The sequence below is a fragment of the Phytophthora cinnamomi genome (assembly GCF_018691715.1).
Source record: "Phytophthora cinnamomi strain GKB4 chromosome Unknown Contig13, whole genome shotgun sequence".
Classification (NCBI taxonomy): Eukaryota; Oomycota; class Peronosporomycetes; order Peronosporales; family Peronosporaceae; genus Phytophthora; species Phytophthora cinnamomi.
This window is the reverse complement of record NW_027150946.1, coordinates 152,821-178,401: the sequence shown is the minus strand read 5'-3', so window position 1 is coordinate 178,401 and position 25,581 is coordinate 152,821. Positions and strand designations below refer to the sequence as shown.

The 25,581-nt window shown below is 56.0% G+C and overlaps 1 protein-coding gene across 1 annotated transcript; it reads right to left on the bottom strand.

The window, feature by feature from the left end:
• Window positions 1-19,227: 19,227 nt before the first annotated feature.
• On the bottom strand, window positions 19,228-19,608 carry IUM83_19486 (uncharacterized protein; the record flags this gene model as incomplete). Its single annotated transcript, XM_067944537.1, has 1 exon — window positions 19,228-19,608. One exon carries the CDS (start codon window positions 19,606-19,608, stop codon window positions 19,228-19,230), a length of 381 nt encoding a protein of 126 aa, XP_067797786.1.
• Window positions 19,609-25,581: the final 5,973 nt, after the last annotated feature.

Here is a 25,581-nt window from a genome sequence, read left to right as displayed (position 1 = left end):
GGTCGAGCACGGGAGCGAAGGAGCCTTCGAGGAGAGTAACTCCAGCATCTCTCGAGGCGTGGACTTGGCGAGAAGGTCCCGGCGGAGAGCAGCAGCAGCCAAGGGAGGAGGGGAAGGAGCGCGTATGCTGTTAAGCGGGCTCGATCACTCACCTCAACTCGGCGAGCGTAGTCACATTGGTTGAGCCGAGTCGACCACTCAGCGATCGTCTGCGGAGGCGGGCCGGCAGCGTCATGCGGCACACCGGACCCCATGGACGCGACTTGAACTCGGCGAGGCGGCGAAATCGGCAGGAAGCTGCCGGAGTCGGGGTGGCACGACGTCCATGAGCAAGCCATCACGCCGGTAGCCAGCAAGCACGGGGCCGCGAGCGGGGCTCGGCGAAGGGGTCCTGCGGGGCGAATAGATGTCGCTGTGGTCAACCGAAGAACACGGCAACCCACCCCCAGCCAAGTCAGCTTCGGCGACCGGAGAAACAGGCTGCATAGCTGGGTCGTCGCAGCTCGGTTGTGAGGGGGACTCGACGAGCGGGAATCCTTCGTGGCCAGAGCGCACTCTCAAATGGAGCGGGGCCGAGCAGACGGCGAAGTCGAACTCTCCCGAAGAAGTGCCCGGAGCTGCTTGGACTCGAGGGGTAGACGGCGAGGACGGAGAGAGGTCCTGGAAAAACTCAGCGAGTTCGGCCGCCGACTCGAAAGGCTTAGCATCAGGGAAGCGCGGGTCCGGAGCAACCCCGGCGCACGGACCGTCGAGCTGCTGACGACTGAAGCGGAGGTTAGCAGCGAGTCAGCGATACATGTGAGAAGAAGTTGACGTACCTGATTGTGTCGTGGCGGAGGCCATGTGTCTTCGACTCGACGCATCCGCCCTCCTCGAGGTCAGCGGAGGACATCGGAGCCGAGTCAGCATCAAGCTCAGCGAGCGACACTCCCGAAGGCCCCAGTCGGCGGTGGCAAGAGCCGCCAAGTTCGCTCCAGGGGCAGGGACGACGCTAACCGCGGGTGCTAGAGGCAAGACTGGAGCATCCCCAGCACCACGCGAAGCCGCAGCTGTCGGAGGAGGGCTCGCCGAAGCAGGAGTAGAGTCAGGGTGGTCGTCGACTGGACGACGGACCCCGGCAGCAACACCAGCCGGGTCGGCGTGAGGCGAGCTGGCCATGGGAGTGTCTGGAGCATCACAACAGCTATGTCAGCTAGGATATTACACATCACAAGGCGCCGATGAAGCGACGTACCGGCAGGAGCGTGAGCGGCGAGCAGCAACCGTGCGAGACGACTTGGCTGGTGAAGGTGAGCGAGGAGTGAAAGCGCTGAGTGACTGAAAGGGACACAGGCTGCGACACAGCAGTTGGGTCAAGACACTCGCCAGCTGGGTCGTATCATGACCGGGACGGTTGTGGTGTGGTGCCACACCAAAATTCGGTGACCGGCATGTGACCCGGCACCGATTTCCGGTGACAGCAGCCTGGGCGAGTGACGGCGTTGCAGAATGAGAGCGGTCGGGTGTCTCAGAGTCAGATAGTCTACGGTACTGCCATGGTGTCTCAGAGTGGGAGTGGTCACGGTAATTCCCACTGAGTACCGCGGTGCCAGTGCTGGACTTGTCTGGATCGCCGAGTCCTCGATTGTTGTCTCCTCGGGGACCGAAGTCGGATTCACGTACTACGCTGTCTCCAGCTCGCCCGAAGTCGGCGGGTTCCAAGCACTCTGCGCCGTCCCGGAAGTCAGCTACCGCAACACAGCCTGCAGCTTCCCGAGCCAAGACTCTGGCTAAGACTCCGTCCGTCGCCCGCTCCAAGAATCCTTCCAGAGCCTCCGGAACGCGATCTCTTCCCCGGGTGGCTGCTCAGAATGCTAGCGCGTTGCAGGAGTTGGATCTGGAGACCTTGGAAGCTTCGGACGACAAGGTGCCGGGTCGGCTAGACGGTCCGTCATCTCCTTCCTCACCGAGTTCGTAGCAGGAAGTCGAGCCTTCGGATGCTACCGAGGAGCTGGCTTCCGACTCAGCTGGATCTCCCGCCGTGCCAGGACAGCCCTCGCCGACTCCTGCTCCGGTTCCCGTCAACCAGGAGGATGAGGAGCTGGAGGACAAGCCGCCGGCTCCTTCGGTGGCCGTAGCGACTGCCGCACCCGCCAAGTCTCGAGCGCGCCGTCGTCTCCCCGGCTCCCAGCGGCACCAAGCGCGCGACCTGCTTATCCTCGCGTGGTGTCCAAGAAGGCTCGGTCTTCTATGCTGGCTAAGCCCGCGGCTAAGTCCGCGACCAAGTTGGCGGCCAAGGGGACGGCCAAGTCAGCGGCCAAGTCACTGTCAAAGTTGCAGCTAAATCAGTGCTAGGCCGACGAGCAAGGTGAGCGCCAAGTCAGCGGCCAATACGACAGCCAAGTGAGCGGCTAAGGCAGCTACGCCCCGGTCGGCCACTACGTCGGCCAAACTCCAGCGTCCATCCTAGTCAGCTGCCTCCACGCCAGTGGTTCCGTCAGCTGTGGTCGGGTCGGCGCCAGATACCAACTCAGCTAGCTGATCGGGTGTGTCGGACACGGCGCTCCCTGAGGTGCTGGCTTTACCGCTCGCTACCCTGCGGACCCGGGCGGCTCAAGCTGTGCCTCGTGAGAACCGCGTTCTCGCTCAGATGAAGATTCGGCGGGATTCGCCGTTCTTCCATCATGGCTCGGACCGGTGTTGGAACAAGATCCTCCGTCAGTGCGGGGTCAACATCATGATGGATAGAGTCGGCGCCAAGCTATGCGTTCGTCCAACGCCTTCGTCACCCGAGGGCATTGCTGCCTTCCTCGACGTGGCGTCGACTCGGCATCCTGGTCAGCTGTTGCGGTCCAAACTCAGCGATACCGCGTTCTTCCTGTCGCCGGATTGGCTGCGCCGAGTTCGATCCCGGACTTCTAAACCCAAGTCAGCTTCGCCCGTCGAGATTGTCGCCGAGTGCTGGCTCAAGTGTCGAGGTGAGTGGCCTGACTTCGTGAAGGTGTCCATCGCTCTCTACGAGCGCATGCCCTGGATCGTGGACTCAAGCGTCGATCTGGTCTACACCCCGACCTGAACCCTGGCCACCCTATCGCTGAGTTAGCCTTATGCTTCCAGCTGTGGCAGCAGTATAGCAACGAGCGAAAACACCGTGGTGACGCCCTACGCCCCATTCTCGTCGACCTGTATGGGACACTGGACAAGGCGGCCGTCGCTTTCGACGCCACGGACAACCAACCAGCTCCTGACTTGGATCCCGAGCTTACTTCGACACTTCGGTCCCAATTCGCGCGCCCGGCTAATCTCCCCTGGTTTCCAGAGAAGCCTGACTGGGCGCTTGAGTCCGTCGACATCGACCAAGAAGAGCCTTGGCGTGCTTGGTGGCTCCTCGATCCGGCTACGCACCCCTACAATGAGTGATTCCTGCCACTGAATCAGGAGTTTCCAGTGTTCGCCTCAGCTGACTTCGCCGCGGAGCAGGTCCAGCGGACTACTGTCGAGGACGTGGACTCATCTGAGTCGGCCCTACCTGTCTGCTCCTCGAACGAGCCGAGTCCAGCCAATCGCGGGGAGCCCGTCATCTTTGACAACGTTCTCGTCGGCACCGACAGTGACCATGACGCCACGGACGATACCGGCGCCCTCGTAGTCTTGTGATTTCTTCCAATAGCCCAGTTGAGCGGTAGTCTAGTAGCGAATAGCGTATATGAACTCAGCTGAGTCCGCACTCCAGTCATTTCTTCCAATATACATCATGCAATTTCAACAGTAGCTTATCCATTCCGCCGAGCCTGTTTAGCACTCGGCGGTGGTCAACATGTGGTGCAGTAACGTAGTCCTCGTCTGCAACCTGCACCATTTGCAGACGATTTTCACGCTTCTTGTTCCGCTAGTAATCAAACAACAGGCCTCCGCAAGACAGATTTGCAAGGGGTTCCCACGTCGGTTCGTCATAACTGACCCACTTAACTTTAAACAACCGCTGAGCTTGGCTGGTACTCGTCGATGTGGGCATTTCGTCATCCAATATAGCCTCCACTTCGTACCTTTCCGAGTCCTTGTCCAGTTCAAAGCTGTCTTCGGGAAGTAGTTCCTCATCGAAATCATAACGTTGTTCCTCGCTGACTTCATCGACCAGCGGGACTGACGCCCGTTGTCCTAAGTCAGTGACTTTCTTCAGCCGAGACACATGGACCACCGGGTAAAACCGGTAGCCGCTCTTGTCTGGCAGCTCGAGCTCGTAGGCAAACTCCTCGACCTTTCTCTTCACTCTGAACGGCCCATGCCAGCGGTGGGCAAGTTTCTTCTTCAGACCCGGCTTCACTCGCTCCATAAACAACCAGACTTGGTCTCCAGCCTTGAACAATGACGAGGCAGACTCAGCGACCTCTGCAGTTTCCTCATTAGCCTCTCCAGCTTACTCCGCCGAGTTAGGAAGGGCTTTCCTTTCTTTCCCTCTGAGTCGAGCGTTATGTTCCTCAGTTCGGCGAGCCTTTTCGGCTAGCTGGTATTCCTTTGCGAGCTGAAGGGCAGTCTCTCGTTGTCGGTTGGCTTCTCGGCGCCACTGGGCGGCATCCGCCGAGTTAGCTGAGTCCTTCCTTATTGTCGACGTCATCGTTTTGAGAGTCGACTGGGCGTCCCAGCCGTGTACTAGATAGAATGGAGTATCTCGCCGAGTTGAGTCTCGTGAGTTGTTGATAGTGTGCACCATCTTCTCAGCGATGTCATCCCAGTCAGCTTGAAGTGGGTCTTCGACATAAACCCGTATAGTCTGGATCATCGTCTTGACTGAGCACTCGTGTTGGCCATTCGTTTGCGGACTGTGACTCAGCGTGGCTCGGGATCTCGACTGCATTAACTCGGCGAACGCCTGGAACACTTCACTCATAAACCGAGGATCTCGGTCATGTCGGATGAGGGAAGGTGCTCCAAACCTCCGGAACACGCATTCTTCGAAAGCCTTGGCTACATCTAATACTGTCGTCTCACTCATCGCCTTGGTGATAACGTAACCTGTGAAGTGATCTTGGAAGAGCAACAACGCGGTGTTGCCTCGCCGAGTTAGTGAGAGCGGAATCACGAAATCCATTGACACCATTTGGGACGGGAACTCGGATGCCGCAATACCAGGTGAGTGCTCTCTCAGCTGAGGTTTGCTTTTACTGGTACTGTAGTCCTCGCAGGATTGGACATGTTTGACCACATCCGCATACAATCCGATCCCGTAGAACTCGGCATTCACTCTGTGGTAGGTTCGCACAAAGCCTTGGTGCCCTCCTTCGATCGAGTTGTGACAACTGTGGAGTATCTCGTTAATCATAGCCTTCGGTGCTACCAATCGGAGAGCAAGGTCCGCCGAGTTAGACTCTGCAACGCGTCTCCGTTGACATTGGTAGTACAGCAACCCATCCTCGCTGAGTACGAAATTATCGGCGTGTTTGCTCGCGTTTTGAGCTCAGCGATGTGTGAGGCCGTAAAGTACTCCTCGTAGAAGCGCCTTCAAATCGACCCTTTTTAGCTCCTCAGTCTGGGCCTTCGAAATGCGTAGACGCCGTTCTGCCTGCACCACAGCCGGGTCGCTGACAGCTGGGCCCGGTACGCAGTCTTTACCGACTTCAACTTCCGCTTGGCCTTCAACTCGGCGGGTTCGCGGAGGGGCTTTTTTCGATTCGTATTCGTTGTTCCCGCCTTCTGGACTCAGCGAGAGGGATATTTCTGCCTGTTTCTTCCGCTGCGGCCGATCTGTAGTGGGTCTAACTTGACCCACTACTTTTGCTTACACGTTGCGCTACGTGTATGAGGAAGCGTAAGTACTTAGTAATTACTTAGGTTAACTATATTTGAATCCACAAATATAATTTAAATAAGATAAGACTCCAAGTGACTTCTATTAGGTAAAATGAGAATTGTATTGTTTGTAAATTGATCATCCTCCTAGAACTGCTAAAACTGCCTCTAAAACTGCTAAAACTGTTTATCATCTATGAAAGGGGTTGACAGCGGCTGGCTGTCAGAGCCCCGCTAATATGCACGTCTCTGATTGGTAGAAAGATGCTGCTTTCTACCAATAGGATCTTTGGGTAGGTGTGGACCACTCACTGTGGTGGTCCACTTCAATGTATCCATTGGTGTGTCTTACACCAATGTGAGGAAGTATCCAAAACGTTTAACAGATAACCTATCTGTTAAAATCACAAGTGGCTTGTAGCCACTTGTACGTGTAACCCCGTTACACCATCCCCCCTTAAGGTTAGACGCGCGGGGTCTCCGCACGTCAATCTCTCGGAATGGACCATTCGTCAATTCTCTGCGTTTGGAGAAGAAATCCGCGCTCATTCAACGATGAGCGCGCCTCAAGAGAAGAAGACTCCGAAGTCGGTGGGGAGTCATCTCTCCATCGACGACTACTTCGAACGCCAGAAGGCGAAGTATGGCGACGTCGTCGACTTCGACGACGACGATGAAGACATGGAGGACGTGGAGGACTCGTCCTCAAAGCGCAAGGACTCAGTGTCGAGCGAATCGCTCGACCCTCATGCTAAGAACATTCGTCCGCGTGAAGGGGACGAATCGGACGCTTCGAGTTCGAAGCGTTCGCGTACTGAGAGCGATACCCCACTCGCTTCCGCTGGGGCTCTCAGTACTCCACGCACTGGGTTCTCCGCGCGCTGCAGGCGCAGCGCGCGATCCATGGATGCCGTCCGCGTCCGAGATCGCGGACCGGTTTGGGAACTCGGTACCTCCGAATGAGGTGCCGCTGTACGTATGCAGCGCCATCAAAGATGACGCCGTGGCTGCCGAGCTGCACTTTGATGCGGAAACGCATCAAAGGCGCGATTATTACATCGGACTCTTCCATGAGTTCCGATGGTTCCAAAGCAAAAAAAACATCTTCTCGCAGCAAAGCGTCCGAGTGGCAGGCACTATGTCAAAGCTGGAACGCTTTTGTTGAGAACTTCGACAAGAGGCCGAGTGCTTACCGTGATCGGATTAAGCAAGCGCGTGATCGCTTCGAGACGTACTCGAAGCGTGGAAAGCTGGAGCAACTCCACGTTGCTGCGGAGGAGGCTAATGTGCCGTGCGCTGTGCCCGAGGGCTTTCAGTGCACGAAGTGCTTTCCAGGCGCGGTCCGCTTGAGCGACCGCGACCTGAACGGGTACACGTCATTCCGTGTGCCCGAGAGTCTCAAAGAGCTCCGTGCTAAGTTCTTAGCACGTGAGGGTTCGGGCGCTAGCGATGACCGCAGCGCTCGTCCTACTTGCGCTGCACCAGCGCGTACTGCTCCTCGTACGCCGTCACCATTTCCGGAACGTCCTCCAGCAAGACGTTCCGCGGCTCCCATGTATCTTGATGGGGAGGAAATCCTCTCCAACGAATACGAAAACGAGCCCCTTGAGGGTTCGTTTTCGGGATACTATGGTCAACAATCCGCTCAACAATCCAGCGGGTTGAGCCGCGGGCGTCACGGATCGGCGGTGGCGGGGGTGGGAACACGCCCCGGGTATGATCAGCCCCGGGCTGACCAGTGTGTGCCTCTCCACGACCTGAGTTCGCCGCCCTGAAGCAGGAGCTGGCAAACCAGAAGGCCCAAGTCGCGGCGGTCTCGCAGACCGCCTCGAATATCCAGGTCGGGTTGGGGACCCAGATGAAGGGGTTGCTCCAGCGCGTCCGCGCTCTGGAGGAGAGGCTGCTCGTCGCCGAGGCCAAGGTTTCCGCTTCTGCCTCGGCTTCGGGTCAGCCGAGCTAGATGGCTCGTGCTGCAGGTATGGCTTCAGACGTCCGACGTAAAAGGTCGGATGGCGGCGCATGCTAGACGGTATGTCTAGCGAGTAAGCGTTGCCGTGCCGTGCCAACACAGTGAATGGCCCGATGAAGCGCGGAGCAAGCAAGCTTGCTCCGAAATCCGAAACTGCATGTTAGGCAGGTTTTGTGTAGCTAACAAAACTAATGAACCAACTTTGAATTCATTTGTGTTGCCTCTGCCCACATTGTCTGCGTTCAGCTTCTGTTGGTCAACAGAAGCTGCTATTGTGTCTTGGACAAACCGAATCACGGCTTGTCTTTTGGTGATGAAACTGATTGCATCCGAGCTGAAGTCATTCAGCTCGCGCTCCGCTAGAGGCCCTGCCTCTGCGTGGTTCTTCGCGATGTCTGCGCCCTGCGCAGACCCGTGGTCTTTGTCCTTGTTGTTGGAGGAGTCTGCGGCCTGCGCAGACTCATGTGGTTTGTTCGCTGTTGCAGCTGACACTGTGCAAGTGTCTGCGGTTTTCTGCGGCTGCTGAATTGCAGTCGTAGATCCTCCCCCACTTAAAGTGGGAGCCATCACTCCGAGTAAACTCGGTAGACGTGGATGTTGCATGGCATTCATGTAGAACGGTGTATGCCCTGTCGAGGCATGCACTGAGTTATTGATGGCAAACTCTGCCATCGATAAGCACTCGCTCCAGTATTGGAACAAGTGAGCGTAGCTCTTCAAAATGTCGACGAGCACGCGGTTCACGCGCTCGGTTTGACCGTCCGTCTGCGGATGATCCGCAGTCGACATGGAAAGCTGGCTCCCAAGAAGTGTAAACACTTCTTGCCACAGGTGCGCTGTGAAGCGCGTCTCTGTCCGACACGATGTCGGACGGCATGCCATGGTGTTTGAACACCATGTCGACGAACAGACGGGCCGTCTGCTTCGCGGTCACCTCTGCCGGCACCACAGCAAGATGTACCATCTTGCTGAAACGGTCTACAAAGACCACAACACCGGTGTTCCCTCCGCTATCCGGGGGAAGACCAAAGATGAAGTCCAAAAACATGGACTTCCAACACTCCGACGGAGTCGGTAGTGATTGTAACGGAGCCTGCGCGAATGGCGCAGGCTTTACGCGTTGACATACCTCGCAAGCACGGATGTACTTGCGCACCCACTTATACTGGTGGTGCCAGTAGAAGTCACGCGTGAGAAGGACGTATGTCTTCTCACGTCCGAGATATCCCGCAGTCGGGGCATCATGCTATTCGTACATGATCCTGAGTCGCACGTCATGGTCATTCGGCACGACAACGCGGTCCGTGTTGTCGTCGACTGCATTATAAAGCAGTAGTCCGTCGTGCACTCGAAAGCGGTGTGCACGCGCACGAAGGTGTTTGGGCAGCTTCTGGCGAGACTTGTCAGAAGGCGCTGTGCCATAGGCCAGCAAGAGCTTCGCGTACGCGTCGTGCGCGTACGCGGCCTTCACATCATCCAACAGAGATGATGTGGGTTTGCTCGATCGCATGACGTCAATGGCGTCGACGTCAACAGCTTCTGCATAGTCCGGCCGACGTGATAACGCGTCGGCCACCACGTTCAATCTTCCGGGTTTGTATTCGACCCGGAAGTTATACTCCGCAAAGAATGAGAGCCATCTCGCCATTCTTTGTGAAATGTGTGGCGACTTCACTGCGGTACGCAGTGAAGCATGGTCGGTGTAGACCACAAATGGTCTACTCCCAAGCAAGTACACTCGGAACTTTGCGAGTGCATACTTCATGGCAAGGAGTTCCTTGTCATGCACCGGATAGTTGTGTTCAGCTGGCTTCAGCTGACGCGATTGGTAGTAGACGACACGATCACGGCCCTCGTGATCGTGGTGCATCAACTCGCATCCGATCGCGAAATAGGATGCGTCACACACTACGTGAAATGGGCGATCTTGGTCAGCCACTGCCAAGATCGGGGCCTCAGTCAAGCCCCGCTTGACTGCATCGAATGCATTTTGGCAATCGGCTGTCCAATTCCACACAGCTTCTTTCTTAAGAAGCTGTGACAGCGGGCGGATCTTGTCCGCGTAATCCTCCACGTACTTGCACAAGTACGTGGCCAAGCCAAGGAACTGTCTCAGTTCCTAGACACTTAAAGGCGTTGGCCATTCATTGATCACTCTGACATTTTCCGGGTCAGGGTGAACACCATTTTTCCCTACGAGACACTCGAGGACGGGTATCTCGCTCGCCCCGAAGATACACTTCTTCAGGTTCGCGTAGAGTTTATGCTTTCGCATAAGCTCGAGTAGCTTTCGGAGATGCACCCTGTGTATCGCTACGTCGGTCTTCCCGTCCACAGCCCGGCTGTGGATGAACACATCATCGAAGTAGCTCGGTGCGAAGTCGCGCACCGAGCACGACAAGTGCGTCACGCACCTGTTGAAGGTCGCAGGGGCGTTCTTAACCCCCTGTGGCATCACTAGCCATTCCCAGAGCATGCCGCTTGGCGTGCTCACTGCCGTGAGAGGGATATCGCTCTCACGCATTAGGATCTGATAGAATCCATCTCGCAAGTCGAGAGCACTGTAAACGGTGCTCCCGGCCATCGAATCGATGATACCATCTTTTCGCGGTATCGGTGTCTGCGCCGGCACCGTCGCATCGTTCAGCTTGTTATACGCATGAACGATGCGCCATCCGCCCTGTGGCTTCTTGACACAGAACGTCGGAGCACTGTGCGGGGACTTTGATTCCCGCACTTGTCCTGCTTTGCGACGGCTTTCAAAGAAGTCGTCGATTGCTTTTACTTGCTCTCGCGGCAGTGGCCACTGCCGCGTGACACAGTACTTCGTGCCCGGCACGAGATCAATCTTGTGCTGAATGCCCTTATCCTGCGGAGCTCCGCAGGAATCTCTTCCGGGAGTACGTCTTTGTACTCCCTCAATAATTCGTAATGGGGGCTCAACTTCAGCGAGTCACAACCTTGTTCCTCGAAGCGCTCTCGCTTCGTCTTCGCACTGAGAGTGTCTTCACTCTCAGTGGTACTTCCCATGAAGAGCTGTCTCAGCTCTTCGCTCTCGCTCTCCGTACTTTCGCTGTTCGAAAGAACGCAGACCTGCTCGATGCGTCCATCGTGCAAGTCGCGCGTGAAGCGCTTCCAGCCATAAGCTGGAAGCGAAGTCAACTCCGACGCCGTCGTCGGAGGATTAGCGAGTTCCATTTCACGATACTGGAACCCAGTATCGGTACGCGTCAAGACGTTCAGCGTCTCGACGACCGGCGTCACCGCCTCAGTCTGCCCGGCAGACAGTTCTTGTAGCGTCTCGGTCCCGGACCGAGCCTTGCGCAGCGTTCTCCGCATGCGCCGTCTTCCTGTTGTGTGGAGCAGGGCTCCGTACAGTTGTTCTTCTGGTCCAGGCCCGGCCGTGGACAGTTGTTCACCGGCGGACCCTGTCTGAGGGCGCGCGATAGCAAGCCCGGCTTGATCGCGTGGCGCTTCGTCGTGCAGCCCGGCTGCACGACAGCATGCAAATTGCGTCAGTGCGGTACGTTTGCAACCGTCCGCACTGTTTGCAGCGTCAACTCCCGGAGTTGACACGCCTTCGTCACCTCGACGCCATTCATTGGCGGAGCCCCTCATGACCGAGGGTGCGTCGGCTCCCGGAGCCGACGCGTCGTTGTCGACCTGACCTCTTCGGGTCAGGGACTGTCCCTTACACGCTTGAACGTGGGTGTTGGTTCCCGGAACCAACACATCTTTTTCTTCCGACGTCGGCAGCATTGCCGACGTGGGTCTCACTTGTGCGCGCCCTCGCGCACTCCTTGGGCACTCCGGGACAGCGGCATAAAGCGCTGTCTCGACTGGTGAGCCGCGCGCACCTGCTGGTGCGTGCGCTGCGGTAACAGGGCCATCGCTCTCGGTTCCGCTGTCGCGTCCGAAGCGCACGAGCGTGCGCTTCTTCCAGTCTATCACCGGATCATGCCGTGCAAGCCACGGCATGCCCATTACCACGTCGAACTTATCGTCCAGGTCCAGGACGATAAAGTGTTCGACAAACATTCGTTGTTTGTACGAGAAGCGCACGTTCACGACGCGATTCTTGGTCTTTACGATGGCACCTGTTGCCAGTCGTACCTCCAGAAGACTTCGAGGTACATCTACCTCCTCGAAGTCAAGTCTTGGCAGGCTTCGTAGTCGAACAAAGTTGTTCGACGCGCCTGAATCTACCAAAGCTCTGCACTTGCAGCGAGAGCTAGTCTCACTGGGGGCTGCAGTCCTCAGTGTCGCGTGCCCGATGTCGGCACGCGTGACGGCATTACCAGTAGGGCGCCCCGCGCCTACTGGATGTTCACGTTTTTTGTTTGTTCGCGGCGATGCCCGGCATCGCCACGACGGCCACCATTGTAGTGCACGGGAGCCGCGCACTCTCTGGCAAAGTGACCGATCCTTCCGCAACGGAAGCATCGCACATTACTTCCGTGCTGCTGGTGACCAGCAGCCGTTGCATTCGAGAGGTCCATTGGTTCCGGACCTCCCGTCCTCGCTACCGGGCGCGGTAAGCGGCCACGGTACATTTGCATGGAGTTTAGCCTGCCGCAGGCTAAACTTATCTTGCAATGGCAAGGGTGATTGCGGCTTCGAGAGTACTCGGGTACTCTCGGAAGAGATAGGTCTTCACGGGCCCATCTCTAAGTCTCTTCATGAACGTGACGACCTTAGTCGCTTCGTCAATTGGATTAGTCACGATATTTGAGATCAAGTATCGTGCGCGCTGCGCGTAAGCATGAACGTCATGCTTACCCTGCTGAAGGTCGAGGAACTCCGCCCTCGACCGGAACTCGTTCTGCGGGGGATCAAACGCTTGTCTGAGCTCCTCTTTGAATATCACGTACGTGCTGAAGCACGTAGGATCGGAGAGTCGGCGTCCATACGCCCAACTCCTTGCGCGTCCGCCAAGGCAGGACATGGCGAACGCGACGTTCGACAGCGGGTCGACGATGCGTCGAGCCGCTATGGCTGTGTCGAGTTCGACAAGCCATCGGAGTAGAGGCTCGCCCTCTCTTCCCACGTAATTGCTTACACTCAGTTTCAATGATTGAGCTCGCGGTGTCGTCCCTGATGGCGCCGTCACTGAGGAAGCAGCATCACGCTGCTCCTTCATAATGAAGCCCAGAGCAACACCATGTTGCTCCGTCGGCGATAGCGTACGCAGCATCGTAGCTATCGCCGCTTCTCCGATGACTGTTGACAGTCGTTGGAGGGCTTCCCACTTTGGGTCAGACAGGTGGGGGCAGTCAGCGCGTGCAACATGCGTTGCAGGCGTGTTGGAGCTCTCCATGGGCACCTCCGTGCTCATGTGGTTCTCGGCTCCGCGTTCGTACACCTCGTACGAATGTCACGCAGTCGGTCGTTGGACGGACTACAAAGTGCTACCAGGTGTAGTGGGTCTAACTTGACTCAGTACTTTTGCGTACACGTTGCGCAACGTGTATGAGGAAGCGTAAGTACTTAGTAATTACTTCGGTTAATTATATTTGAATACACAAATATAAGTTAACTTAGACAAGACTCCAAGTAGCTAGTTTAAGGTAAAATGAGAACTGTATTTGTTTGTAAATTGATCTTCCTCCTAGAACTGCTAAAACTGTTTATCATATACACGTACAAGTGGCTTGTAGCCACTTGTACGTGTAACCTCGTTACACGATCTCTGGTTGCTTCTGATTCGACGTCGTCTTCAAAGTGGACTCGGCGATATTGGTTCCTTGTCGTTACCGCCATCTTGGCTTTGGTTCCCCCGAGTCAGCTTCAGCATATAGGACCTCCGATAGTCGATTCAGGACCTTGAGCTCGGCTTTTCTCTCACCACTGAGTACTACTCGACCTGACTGAGTTTCTAGGGCTTCCGTTGCCAGGGAGTCGGCGGCCGCGTTATAGTGCCGCACTACATGCAAGTAGCGAACTGAGCTCAACTGGCTAGTCAATTTCTTATGGCGCGCTAACTCCATTTGCAACGTCTCCTTCATGCACGTGAACTCCCCCATTGATTGCTGGATTGCAAGTCGTGAGTCGCCTACAATAATCAAGTCGGCGATTCCTCGGGACAGTGCCGCCATGACTGCGTTGTTCATGCCAGTGTACTCCGCGATATTAACTGTAGTCGACGGAAGGTACGCACTCGCAGCGATTTCAATGTCCCATGCCGGTAAGCGCCATAACACCCACGAGCAGCTGCCATAGCCTCCATTCTTTCCCGCCTTCGCCGACCCGTCAAACGATAGGACGTGTCCTTCAAAAGTCGAGAGTACGTGAGCATATAGCAACTCCGGGTCAAGTCGAACCGTAGCCGAGTTCTTGGACGGCGGGGCAATGTGACTCAGCGACTCGTCGAGACCGATATGAGGTGTGACGGTGGCTTGTAGCAACTGAGCGAGGTCAGTGTCCTTCTCGCTGACTCGCTTGGTCTTTAAGCGATACGGGGACAGTAAGACCGCGAAGCGTACTGCCCTCCCATATAATGACTTCGATTGGAAAACCCACTCCAGGGTAGAGAATCGCGTGTAGACATGGAGGGTCTTCCCGGCGAGGAGAGTATGACAGATCGTCAGTAGGTGCAGCAAAGCCAACACTTCCTTCTCGGCGGGATGATTGCCGAGTCCATTCTCGTTGAGTACGCGCCCACAGAACCGAACGGGGTGGATCTTCTCATCGTGAAGTTGCAGCAAAGTACTGCTGAGCGCCCACCCATTGGCGAAAAGCATGATATGCACTTCACGCGCCGAGTCGAAATGTGGGAGTATCGGAGCTTCTGCAGCCTTCTTCTTCAACTCGGCGAAGGCGGACTCAGCGGCTGTGAGGTCGCCTCCTTCGCTGAAATCAGCGTCCGTCAGCTGATACAAAGCTGCTTCGTAGACGGCCATGTTCTGAATAAACCGGTTGTAATAGTTCAGAGCACCGAGGAACGCCTGCATACCTTTATTTGAGTTTGAGAACGGCAACTCGGCGATCGCTGCCATTTTGGCTGGGTTGGCTCTGATTCCACTCAGCGAAACTTCGTGAGAAAGGAAGTCGACTGCCGGTTGGACAAATATGCTCTTGGTGAAGCTGATGCTGATCCTGCATTCAGCGAACCGAGTCAGCAATCGATTTAGCGTCTCCAGGCACTTGTCGAAAGTCGTTCCCCCGAAACAGATGTCGTCGACAAAAGACCGCCGTTGGAATACCGGAGTCAGCGCAGATGTGTCTGACTCACCCGTGGAGAACATATCTCCGTCCGGTCCGTTGACTAGGTCTTGCAGTGGGTCCGACTCGGCGGAGGCTTGTAGATCGGCCTCAAACTTTGGCATCGAGCTCAGCGATCTGGATGATTGCCCCGAGTTCACGCTTGACCGATGCTGTCGCTGAGTTGTAGCAGCTGCTTCAGCTCGGCGGACGCGTTCCGCATATGCATTTCACCCGCCCCGGGGCTGTACAAATCCCCAGAGCACGTTGTCGATGACTCGCTAGTATATCATAGGCGCATTCTTCAATCCGAATGGCATTCGGAACCACTCAAAATGCCCCAAGGCACAGACAAAAGCTGAGATCTCGCGAGCTCGCTGAGTCATCACAACTGCGCAGAACCCGCTTGCTGCATCGAGTGAGCAAAACCACAGGTAGCTCTCCAACTCGGTGAGCAAGTCGTCGACCAAGGCATCGCATATTCCATCAACACCGTGATGGCGTTGACCAATTTATAGTTAATGCACAGCCTTATGTCGACCCCATTCTTCTTCAGAACGATCACAATGGGCAAAGCCCATGGACTCTTCGAGAACGCGATGAGCCCAGCTGTGACCAGCCCCTTCAACAGCTCGTATAATTTATTCAGGTGCTTCAACGGAACTCGGCGAACCCGCTGTTAAATGGGCTGGTGTCCTTGCGCGTCAATATCGCAAATCGCCCCATACGCCGGATGTGACAAAGCATTTCCGCTGGCTATCATGATACCTTCATGGGACCTGAGTGTAGCGATCATCCTCTCTCGCTGACTCGAGTGGGCCGTGCCCACCACGTTCTTTCCCTCATAATCCAAAGTCGTCGGTGCCGAGTCAGTGAGATCCGGCAGGAACGCCAGCTCGTGTGCGTAGTCAATCAAATCTATCTCAGTTCCAGTGGTCTCGAACTCGGCGGATTCATCAGCTGAGTCGCCCATCGAGGCAATCGACTCACTCTCACACCGCACCATTGCTGCGGCAAAACGTAAGCGCAAATCCTCACCGGGGTCATCGGCTGTGACTCATCGCTGACTTGAATCTCGCCCTCATTCTGTGCATTCATGGCCATCGCCCCAGGCGTCGCATCTGCACTCCCTGCCAGCCTAGCGTTCCAAACACCGGTGGATTGTAGCGACTGGCGCAGCCAAGTATCTTCATCCTCTGCGTCGTGGACTCGGCTTTTCTCGCGGAGAGCGTCCGTCACCCCAGCCGACTCAGCGGTGGACTCATCACTCACCCCCTGGACCATCGGCGCTACCGCCACTTGAAACTCAGCGACCTCGGCGCTGAGTCCTCCTGGCGGCGCCAGTTCCGCTGACTCGGTGGGTTTGTTCCCCGTATCTGCCAGAGCCAATCGTTCGAGGAGTTCGTGTCTTTGGACGCAAGTCAACTCGCCATCACCGTGCCTCGGGCTTCGCTTGAGCACCCCTGTTGGTGTCCGATATGGTTTCGTTTCCACTGCAGGTGGTTGTTTGGCCAGCCAGTCGTCGTACAGGCGCTGTTCCTTCCTCAACATGGCCTTGTCGATCGCAGCCTCGTACGCGAGGACCTGCCAATCGCGATACTTCGCCGAGTTCAAACGCACAAACCCATCATCCGGGGGCACCTCTCCGTGCACCATCCTGAGGACTACTGAAAAGTGAGCGGGGCACCACACCAGCTTCTCGCTCACATTTGTCAGAAGGACTTTAGTTGGTTTGTTCCGCGAGCCACAGACAATCGTGGGTATCCAATCTTTTGTTCGTCGTACCCACAGCTCATGGGTGTCGGAACTCGGCTGTCTGCGTCTCAGGGCGAACTCAGCGATCAGCCTTGGCTGAATACTCATTGACTCAGCTGGGCCGCCGCTCACTCGGCTCTCGTAAGGCGACTCATCCAACTCGGCGGCCCGTGACTTCTGAAGTGGTATAACCACTTCGTCCGGCAATATCGCGGTCGAGTTGAACAGATCCAACCGCACACCAGCTGGGATCGTAAAATCCGTCCCGAGAATTAAGCCGACGTCAACATAGTGCGGCATAATCCATACTTCAAACTCGTAGACCAATTGCCAGCCGAGAGTCACTTTCACCATTGCTCGAGCTGTCGTACTCAGCTTGCCTTTGTTGACGCCTTGCACATTAATCTGCCTATCGTTGCTCGCAATGCGTTTTAACCGTAGTCTCTTCGCGAAGGACTCAGTGACCGCCGAGACGTTTGCTCCAGTGTCAAGTAGAATCTGGGTCCGCTTATCGTTCACCGCACCCATCTCTAGGGCACGCATGCGAATTCGGCGATCGTACTTTTCGTCGACCACCACCCCATGCGCTCACCAGAGTGCAGTCTCATCGTCGTGGCGTGGTCTGCTTCGTCTGTACTCAGCTGAGTCTCCCTCACCATACTCGTAATAGCTCGGTGACCTTCCTCTGGGTCGCCGAGTTCATTGTTCCAATCAAATTCACGTTCATGTCCGGCGGCTCCACACTCCAATTCACCACCTTTTCCACACACCATCTCGGGTCGTTGCGCCTTGCCGACGAAAGCGAACACGAAGTCCGCTTCAACCGCCGGCTCAGCTGACTGTGGCAGCCCGATGTTATCCAACCCAATCGGAGTTGGCGGGCCACCTAGTTTAAATCCTTCGGCTAGTAGATATCGTGGAGGTCGGCGGGCACCGCCGACTTGTCTACTGAGGTGCGGACGAACTTGGTGAGCTTCTCGAGCCGCTGGAACATCTCGCAACGACCCACGTCGTGGACTTGCTTGCAGAATTTGCATCGCCTGGGGCAGAATTGCGCCGAGCGACTGTTGCTCCCGCACTGCGCGCAGGGCCATAACGAGGGCGTTCGCTGAACTCGCCTCGGCGATCTCGGCGGTCGTAACTCCGCCTACCACGGGTGTCATCTCGGCGATCCCAGCGTTGGCGCTCAGCTGACTCATCTCAGCGACCTGGACGTTGCCGCTCGTCCGACTCTTCTCGGCAAGCTGGGCGGTCACCCCTGCGTCGTTCCGCCGAGTTTCCCCGTCCTGAGGACTGGTCACTCACGGCTCCAGCGTCTACCTGATGTTGGCTCTTGTCGGAGTCAGCGTCGCTGAACCTGCTGTAGCCACCTTCGCTGCTCGACGACTCATACCCGCTGCCTCGCCGACTCAACTGGCGCGAGTCGGAGCCGTGGTACAAATCATCCACTGACGCGTCCACCACGTTGACTCGGCGGTCTCGGCCTTCGTCGCAGCGACTTCGGCGATCATCTTGGCGCGGCTCGCGTCGATCATCTCGGCGAGACTCGCGACGGTCATCTCGACGACTCTCTCGGCGGTCATCTCGGCGGCTCTCTTGGCGGTCATCTCGCCGAGTGTTGTCACCCCGCCGAGCTTCACTTCCTCGGTTGCTGATCATACAGTCGCGTTGCTTCTTCCTTTTTCGCCAAGGATCTTCTTGTTGATGATCTGCTCCACTCGCTGTGTAACGGGGTTACACGCACAAGTGGCTACAAGCCACTTGTGCTTTTAACAGATAAAATATCTGTTAAAAGTTTTAGATACTTCCTCATCTTGGTGTAAGCTACACCAATGGATAAATTGAAGTGGGCCACCACAATGAGTGATCAACACATACCCAAAAATCCTATTGGTAGAAAACACCATATTTCTATTAGAGACGTGTATATTAGTGGGGCTCTGACAGCCAGCCGCTGTCGATCCCTTTCATAGATGATAAAACAGTTTTATCAGATTAAGGAGGAAGATCAATTTAGAAACAATACATTTTTCATTTACCCTAATTAGGCTACTTCGTGTCTTTACTTTATTTATATTATACTTGTGTACTCAAACATAATTCACTCAAGTTATTAATAACCCCTACGCTTCCTCATACACGTAGCGCAACGTGTAATCTAAAGTAGTGAGTCAAGTTAGACCTACTACACGCTGAATGCCGGCAAGTTGGAGGGGTACAGCAAGTCCATAACTTCGTCGTCGCCGCAGTTGAGCAGGAACTGCTCAACGTGGTCGGCTGCATCTGCACCGCCCTTCTCGTACTGGATCTTGGCGGTGCGGGCGTATCCGTTGAGTCGGATGAGGAAACCGCACATCGGCTCATTCTCTTTGCGTGTAGACGAGTAGTATCTTGGTCCGCGCTGACTGGTCGAACTCAGAGCAGTAATAGCCGAGGAACGCCCCGCTGAGTAGGTTCCAACGCTGTTGAGTCTTCTTAGGCAGCTGGCGATACCAGCTCTTAGCCGCTCGGCCGAGACTCAGCGACAATGGCTCGCATCACGAGTTTTGAAGTTGTCGAGTCACCATTAACTCGTAGATGAAGCGTTTCAACCACTGTAAGGTCGCGTCTGAACGGTATAGCTTGCCCTCGAACTCAGCGATCTTGTCGAGCGAGAAGTGGGTGCGCACTTCCAGATACCTGGGGTCAGCTTGTTCTTCGCCGCCATAACTGAGTCGGCGGATTTGTGCCTTCACCGACTCGTCGGGATCACCCCTGTCGTCCCACGGGTCCTCGCCGAGTTCCACTTCATCGCTGGGGCCGTATAGGTGGCCATAGTGACCACGATTCGGCTTGCCCTTTCTCGGGGTCAACATGCGGGAGTCCTCAAAGTACGGAGTTCCGACAGTCGACCGGAACTTCTCGGCTTTCTCGGTCATCTTCGTCTCCGGGGTCCGGGGCAGAGAGACTTTGCTTGGATCTTCACCGAAGTCGGCGATCCGCTTAGCAATTGTCTGCTTGGTTCAGGGGCCCGCTGCAAACTGAACTCGGCGCGCAGCCGACGCATCCACTGAGTCAGCTCACTCCCAGCTCGGCGAACATCCCAGCCCGATAAGATCAAACTGTCGGGCCTGCACGTGCAGCGAAATCCCATCGCCTTCAGCAGCAGCGCCGTGTCCTCGACGAGTTGGTCCAGACTGGTGTTGTTGATTGGCTGAGTCAGCTCGGGCCCCAGCACCTGCCGCTTCGCTTGTGCCATTGCGACCGGCGCAAACATCATCATCCACTCACTGTGGATTCTCATCTCCTCGCCGAGTCGGCTGAGCACCTTGTTGGCACTCGGCGTGTCGGCATTCCGGGTTGCTCTTGGAATAAGGGGCGGACGTTCCCTTTGAGCATCCCCTTGATCATCATCTTCATCGTCTTCGACCGCACTTGCGTTCAGCTCGGCGGCGAGGTTGCGCTCAACAGGGCGTGGATTCCCCATCCGACACACCTGGAGCGACAACCCATCACTTCGCTGAGTAACTCAGATGTCGACTTGATATGTTCGTCGACTTCTTTACTCTCCTCATCCTCATCCTCATATCTTTTGCCTCCAGTTTCGCCATCCTCGAACTCGGCGCTCCGGACCGCATCCATCGTCATGGGTGTGGCCAGCGGGCCCGCTGAGTCCGATCTCCCGGTCGGGGATCCAGCTCGCTCTGGGCTTCCCCGACTCGGCGATGGCGATCCATTGGCTATCTTGCTCATTTGTTCTCACTTGACTTGGTTATTTGGTACCTGCGACAACACGCACACCCTGTTCCCGGTCGCGGTGGCTCAAGTTGTGTTGTAGCGGAACGCACAAATTATTCCTTGCACACAGACACAACAATCGCCGAGCTAGTCGGCGCTTATTGTCATGCGCTAGGTTGTCCCCAGCGGTCCGGCCCTTCCGGGACAGCGGTGGCGGTCCTCGCCGAGACCAGGCAACCAAGCCAGTCGTTCCTCCGGAAGTCAGCTGAGCTCACTGACTCCCGTTCCTCAAATCCGTGCCGTCCGCCAAAGGATGGACAACGGTGCGCGAGCGCTTTTACGGGCCACCGAGAGCAAAGGATTCTCGGCTAGAAGTGTCACGGCACCCGGGCTATCCGGCGTACCGGCCCCCAGACTCGGCGGGACTTGTCCTTGGCGCGCTCGGCGAGTTCCTCGTCCTTCCCGGGCCGACTTGTCTCTTGGCGCTACCTGTCAACACCCTACAAGCTATGCCTCTCGGGTGCTGACGGCAGACATAATCCAGCCTGCGCAGGGACTTACCGGACAGTGTACGCTTGTCTTGGACTTGGAAAATTCTGCTCTGTTTGTTTGTTAACTCTGCGAAGAGCCGCTAAGGCTCTAACCTACTTGTCCCTATGTCCTATACAAATACCTAGTGAAATGAAAGGGGTTCGGATCTCAACTGACCCCTCACTGAGTCACTATGTAACTATGTTGAGATCCCGCTGACTTCTTGCCTTAGTGAGAATTACCGTATCCACTCTGTATTTGCAACGACAGACCGCTCTGATTTTGAAACACTTTCGTCGACCTCGGTATTCGGCGGGAATTGCCGTGACCGCTCCCACTCTGAGACACCAAACCGCTCTCACTCTGAGACACCTTGACAGTACCGTAGACGATCTGACCCTGAGACGCCCGACCGCTCTCATTCTGCAACGCCTTCACTCGCCCAGGCTGCTGCACCGGAATTCGGTGCCGGGTCACATGCCGGTCACCGAATTTTGGTGTGGCACTACACAACAGTTGTACGTCATTGAACCTCCGGCCCATACGCCGGACGAGGTCGCGTTGCAGACCTCACTCCGCGAGCGGCTTCTTACTCTCCAGGCCATTACCGTGGCGGAGTATCGCGAGCGTCTGTAACGCCAAGTCTTGCGCCAGTCCGTGCCGCAGATGCGGACGCACCCCGTAGTGCTCAACCCGAGCGAGGACCCCACGGCGTATGAGGCTTAGTTCGAGCTCTGGGCTGAGGGAGGCCATCATCTACCGTCTATGGAAGCTCTTCGAGCAAAATTCAGTGAAGTGGATGATCGTGTTGAACGCCGACTCCGCTTCGAGTACGCGAAGCTCCGCGCTAAGCGCAACCAGCTCCGCTGGCATCCCGTCACATTCCCGGATAGGTTCGGTGCACCACGCTCCTTTGAGTACTCCAGCTTCTCCTCATCGCGAGGGGAAAGGAACTGTGGCTCGGGGTCAGTCCCGGATCAATGTAGCTGACCCAGCAGCTTCCCAATCTACTGCTGGGAAGCGCGGCTCGGCTGGCATGCCGGCCGTGAGCCCTCAGAGCACTGATGATCAAGCTGATCAAAAGCGTCAACGATGTCTGGGCAGTCATGGTGGAGGGGTACCTCAAACTCCCACGAATTTGCTGAGTGCGGGTACCCTCGCCACTTTACCAGATACTGGTTTTGACCCCGGCACCGCCGCTTCCCCCGGAGGGGCTATGCATGATAGTGGAGGTTTCCCTGCTCATCGAGCAGCGCCGGTGGTGGGCGCGCTATCCCCGAATCGGCGATCGGTGAACGAGGGAGAGGCTCGTAGGCTTCACCTACGCCACGAGGATCTCCGTGAGCGCATCGACTACATTGGCCGGCGTCTAAGTCGATGCTTTGACGATGTCGCGGCGCCGGAGCAGCGAGTGGATTGGATCCAGGTTCCGGACTAAATATATAATCGTTTCCGTGGTCTTGAGCAGGTTGAACGTGACAACGGGTACTGGGTCCAGTTACTTCGCTCCCGGGAGCACCTGCAAGCTGGGCGGGTTGCAGCGCTGGAGCACCGGGCTGTCGAACTTCGTGGCCAGGTTCTCCTTCTTGCCCGAATGCAGGGCGAGCCTTCGCGCGACTCCCGTGCATGTGGCACTCCCATCAACGACACTTCTGCCCATGCGTGCGACCTCGTCGACCTTGACGCCTGCGACAGGGTCCTCGATCTCATCGACCGCTATGCCCGCGGCGCCTCTATCCGAGCCTGTACCGGATCATGAAACGGCTTGAGCAAGCCCACGTAAAAGTGTGGTGTAGCGGGATCCGCCAAAATCTGGTTAAGGATAGATCGAGCTTCCCACTAATGTCCAGACACCGACTAACGGAGGGGGTCCCCCAACGATCCGTGATCGGCTGAACTTGGTCTCACCTTGTGTACCCGTCGGCGGGCAGGATCTGCTCTCTCTCTCTCTCTCTCTCGAGGCTCCGAAAATGCAGCACTTGATGAAGATTGAATGTCTTGGCGTGACGCGGGGAAATGGGGTGGAGCAGCGCGGGAATCTTCGCTCTGCGTTCGGTTGTGTGCCTCGATCGAGTGCCTTCAGCTCCGATCGAGTGGCCTGGCGTTGATCCGGGGTCTGTTATTGCCTGTTTGCAGACGTTTATTTCCTTCTTCCCTTCCTTGAGTTACTTGTCGCTTCCTATAGCGGGAACGAGTTCGGTTGAGAAGTGAAACGATCGCCGGCCAAGCAAATAACGCCGATCGATCGAGGACTTGCACACAATCACTAGATCACTGGAGCAGGGAAAGCTGGCCAGTGTATTACTCCAGACTGAACTCAAACTGCTAGATCAACTACCTTCTTCTTGTAACTTGGTCGGGGCCAATGAGATTCCCCGAGGTGTGAAGACTTATGCCCTTGGATGCAAATTCAGCTCAGATGTATGTTTAGCCTCTGTCTTCCTACAGCCTACCATTCCTCCTCGGATCCTACAACTCGACGTCAACTGGATTCTTGACCTGGCTGTGCCCTCAGACGCTTCCCATCCTTCGCCGATCGGCGATCTGCCCGAATCTGTATGCGGATCGTGAAATTCCCAAACCCGTATACCAATCGACGATCTGCCTCGGTCCGCATGCCCGATCGGTAACCCGTCCCGATCGGTTGTCAATCGTACCCTGTCGCGGCCCCACTCAGCCGACCCCGTCGTTCCTTGCGCTCACGCGTGCGTCCCTCCGGCTCTAGGCTTTGCGACTTGGTCCGGTCCCAGATCCGGTAGCCTCTATTTGCTCTGATCGATAGCGACCGCACAGGATCGGATGTATTCGCCCTCCAGACACTCGGTCGTCACTTAGCCCGATCGCACCTCCTCTCCTGTCTTCTTCTTTCATCGCCTTTCTTGGATCGGGATCCATCCCGGTCCTAGCTGGCGATTGATGGGCGTTGCCCTCCTTGGGGAACTTTTCTTGATTTACACTTTACCAGAGAAGACGGGATCGGCCTGTCTTCTTCGTGAAGATTGAGCGTGTACGCTAGGTCCCTCTTGGCGACGACCTTCAAGGTCCGATGAAGCGCGGGCGCCACTTCGTGCTGATGACGGCTGACGCTCCATGTGTAGGTAGGTTCTTTCCATTGAACAATACCAGATCCCCGACCTCATAACGGTCAACATTCCCTCTGCCTCTGGCATCCGCATTTTCCTTTTGCCGGTCTTGACTGTAAGCCATTGCGTCACGCACATGTTGTAAGACACTTAGACGCGTTTATAGAAACTCGTCAACATGTTGACGAATAGTTGCCGGGCTGACGTCAGCAAGCCGATCGGCTAGGTCGGTCACCTCTTCCCCTCAAGCCCGCAGCCACAGCGTGGTGGCGGGGATGGACCAGACCGTTAACGTGAAACGGCGTGTAGCCGGTGGAGTCATATACATCGCTGTTCAACGCAAACTCGACGATCGGAAGCATTGTGCTCCAGCGCTTCGGCGTTTCAGCGCAAATGCTGAGGAGTATGTCCTCCATGACGCGGTATACGCCCTCCGTTTGACCATCAGTCTACGGATAGTCCGCCGTGGATATGCCTAGCTTGGTGTCAAGCACCGCAAAGACCGCGCCCCAGAAGTGGCCCGTAAACCGGGGGTCCCGGGCTGAGACAATCGACTCCGGGAGTCAGTGTTGCCGAAGCACGCTATCCAAAAACAACGTTGCTGTACCTTTGCCATCAATGGCGTTCTGCACAGCCGCGAGATGATCCACCTTGTTCAGTCGGTCCACGACGCCCGTGTTGCCTGCCGCGTCTGATGGCAGACCAAACACGAAGTCCATACTCATGGAACGTCAGCACTCCGTACGAACGGACAAGCTCGCCAGCGGCGCCGCTGCATGAGGAGATGACTTCACCCCTTGATACCTCTCACACGTGCGCACATAAGTTGTAGTGGGCCATCTTTGGCTCATTTCGCTGGACGAACTACAAAGTGCTACCAGGTGTAGTGAGCCTACTTTGGCTCACTACTTTAGATTACACGTTGCGCTACGTGTATGAGGAAGCGTAGGAGTTATTAATAACTTGAGTGAATTACGTTTGAGTACACAAGTATAATATAAATAAAGTAAAGACACGAAGTAGCCTAATTAGGGTAAATGAAAAATGTATTGTTTCTAAATTGATCTTCCTCCTAAATCTGATAAAACTGTTTTATCATCTATGAAAGGGATCGACAGCGGCTGGCTGTCAGAGCCCCACTAATATGCACGTCTCTAATAGAAATATGGTGTTTTCTACCAATAGGATTTTTGGGTATGTGTTGATCACTCATTGTGGTGGCCCACTTCAATTTATCCATTGGTGTGACTTACACCAAGGTGAGGAAGTATCTAAAACTTTTAACAGATATTTTATCTGTTAAAAGCACAAGTGGCTACAAGCCACTTGTGCGTGTAACTCCGTTACATAAGTGATGGTCCACTTGTACCTCTTCGGCCACCAGTAGGGGGCGCTCAGGTCTTCTCAAAACGAAGATGACCGCTCAGCGGGGTGTCGTGTGCCTCATAGAGGATACGATAGTTCACATTCTCTTCGTGAGGGATAACCATGCGGGGCGTGTCCTCGGGGCCAGTGTTGTCAAACAACAGGGCGCCATCGAGGGTGTAGCGATGCAGTCGC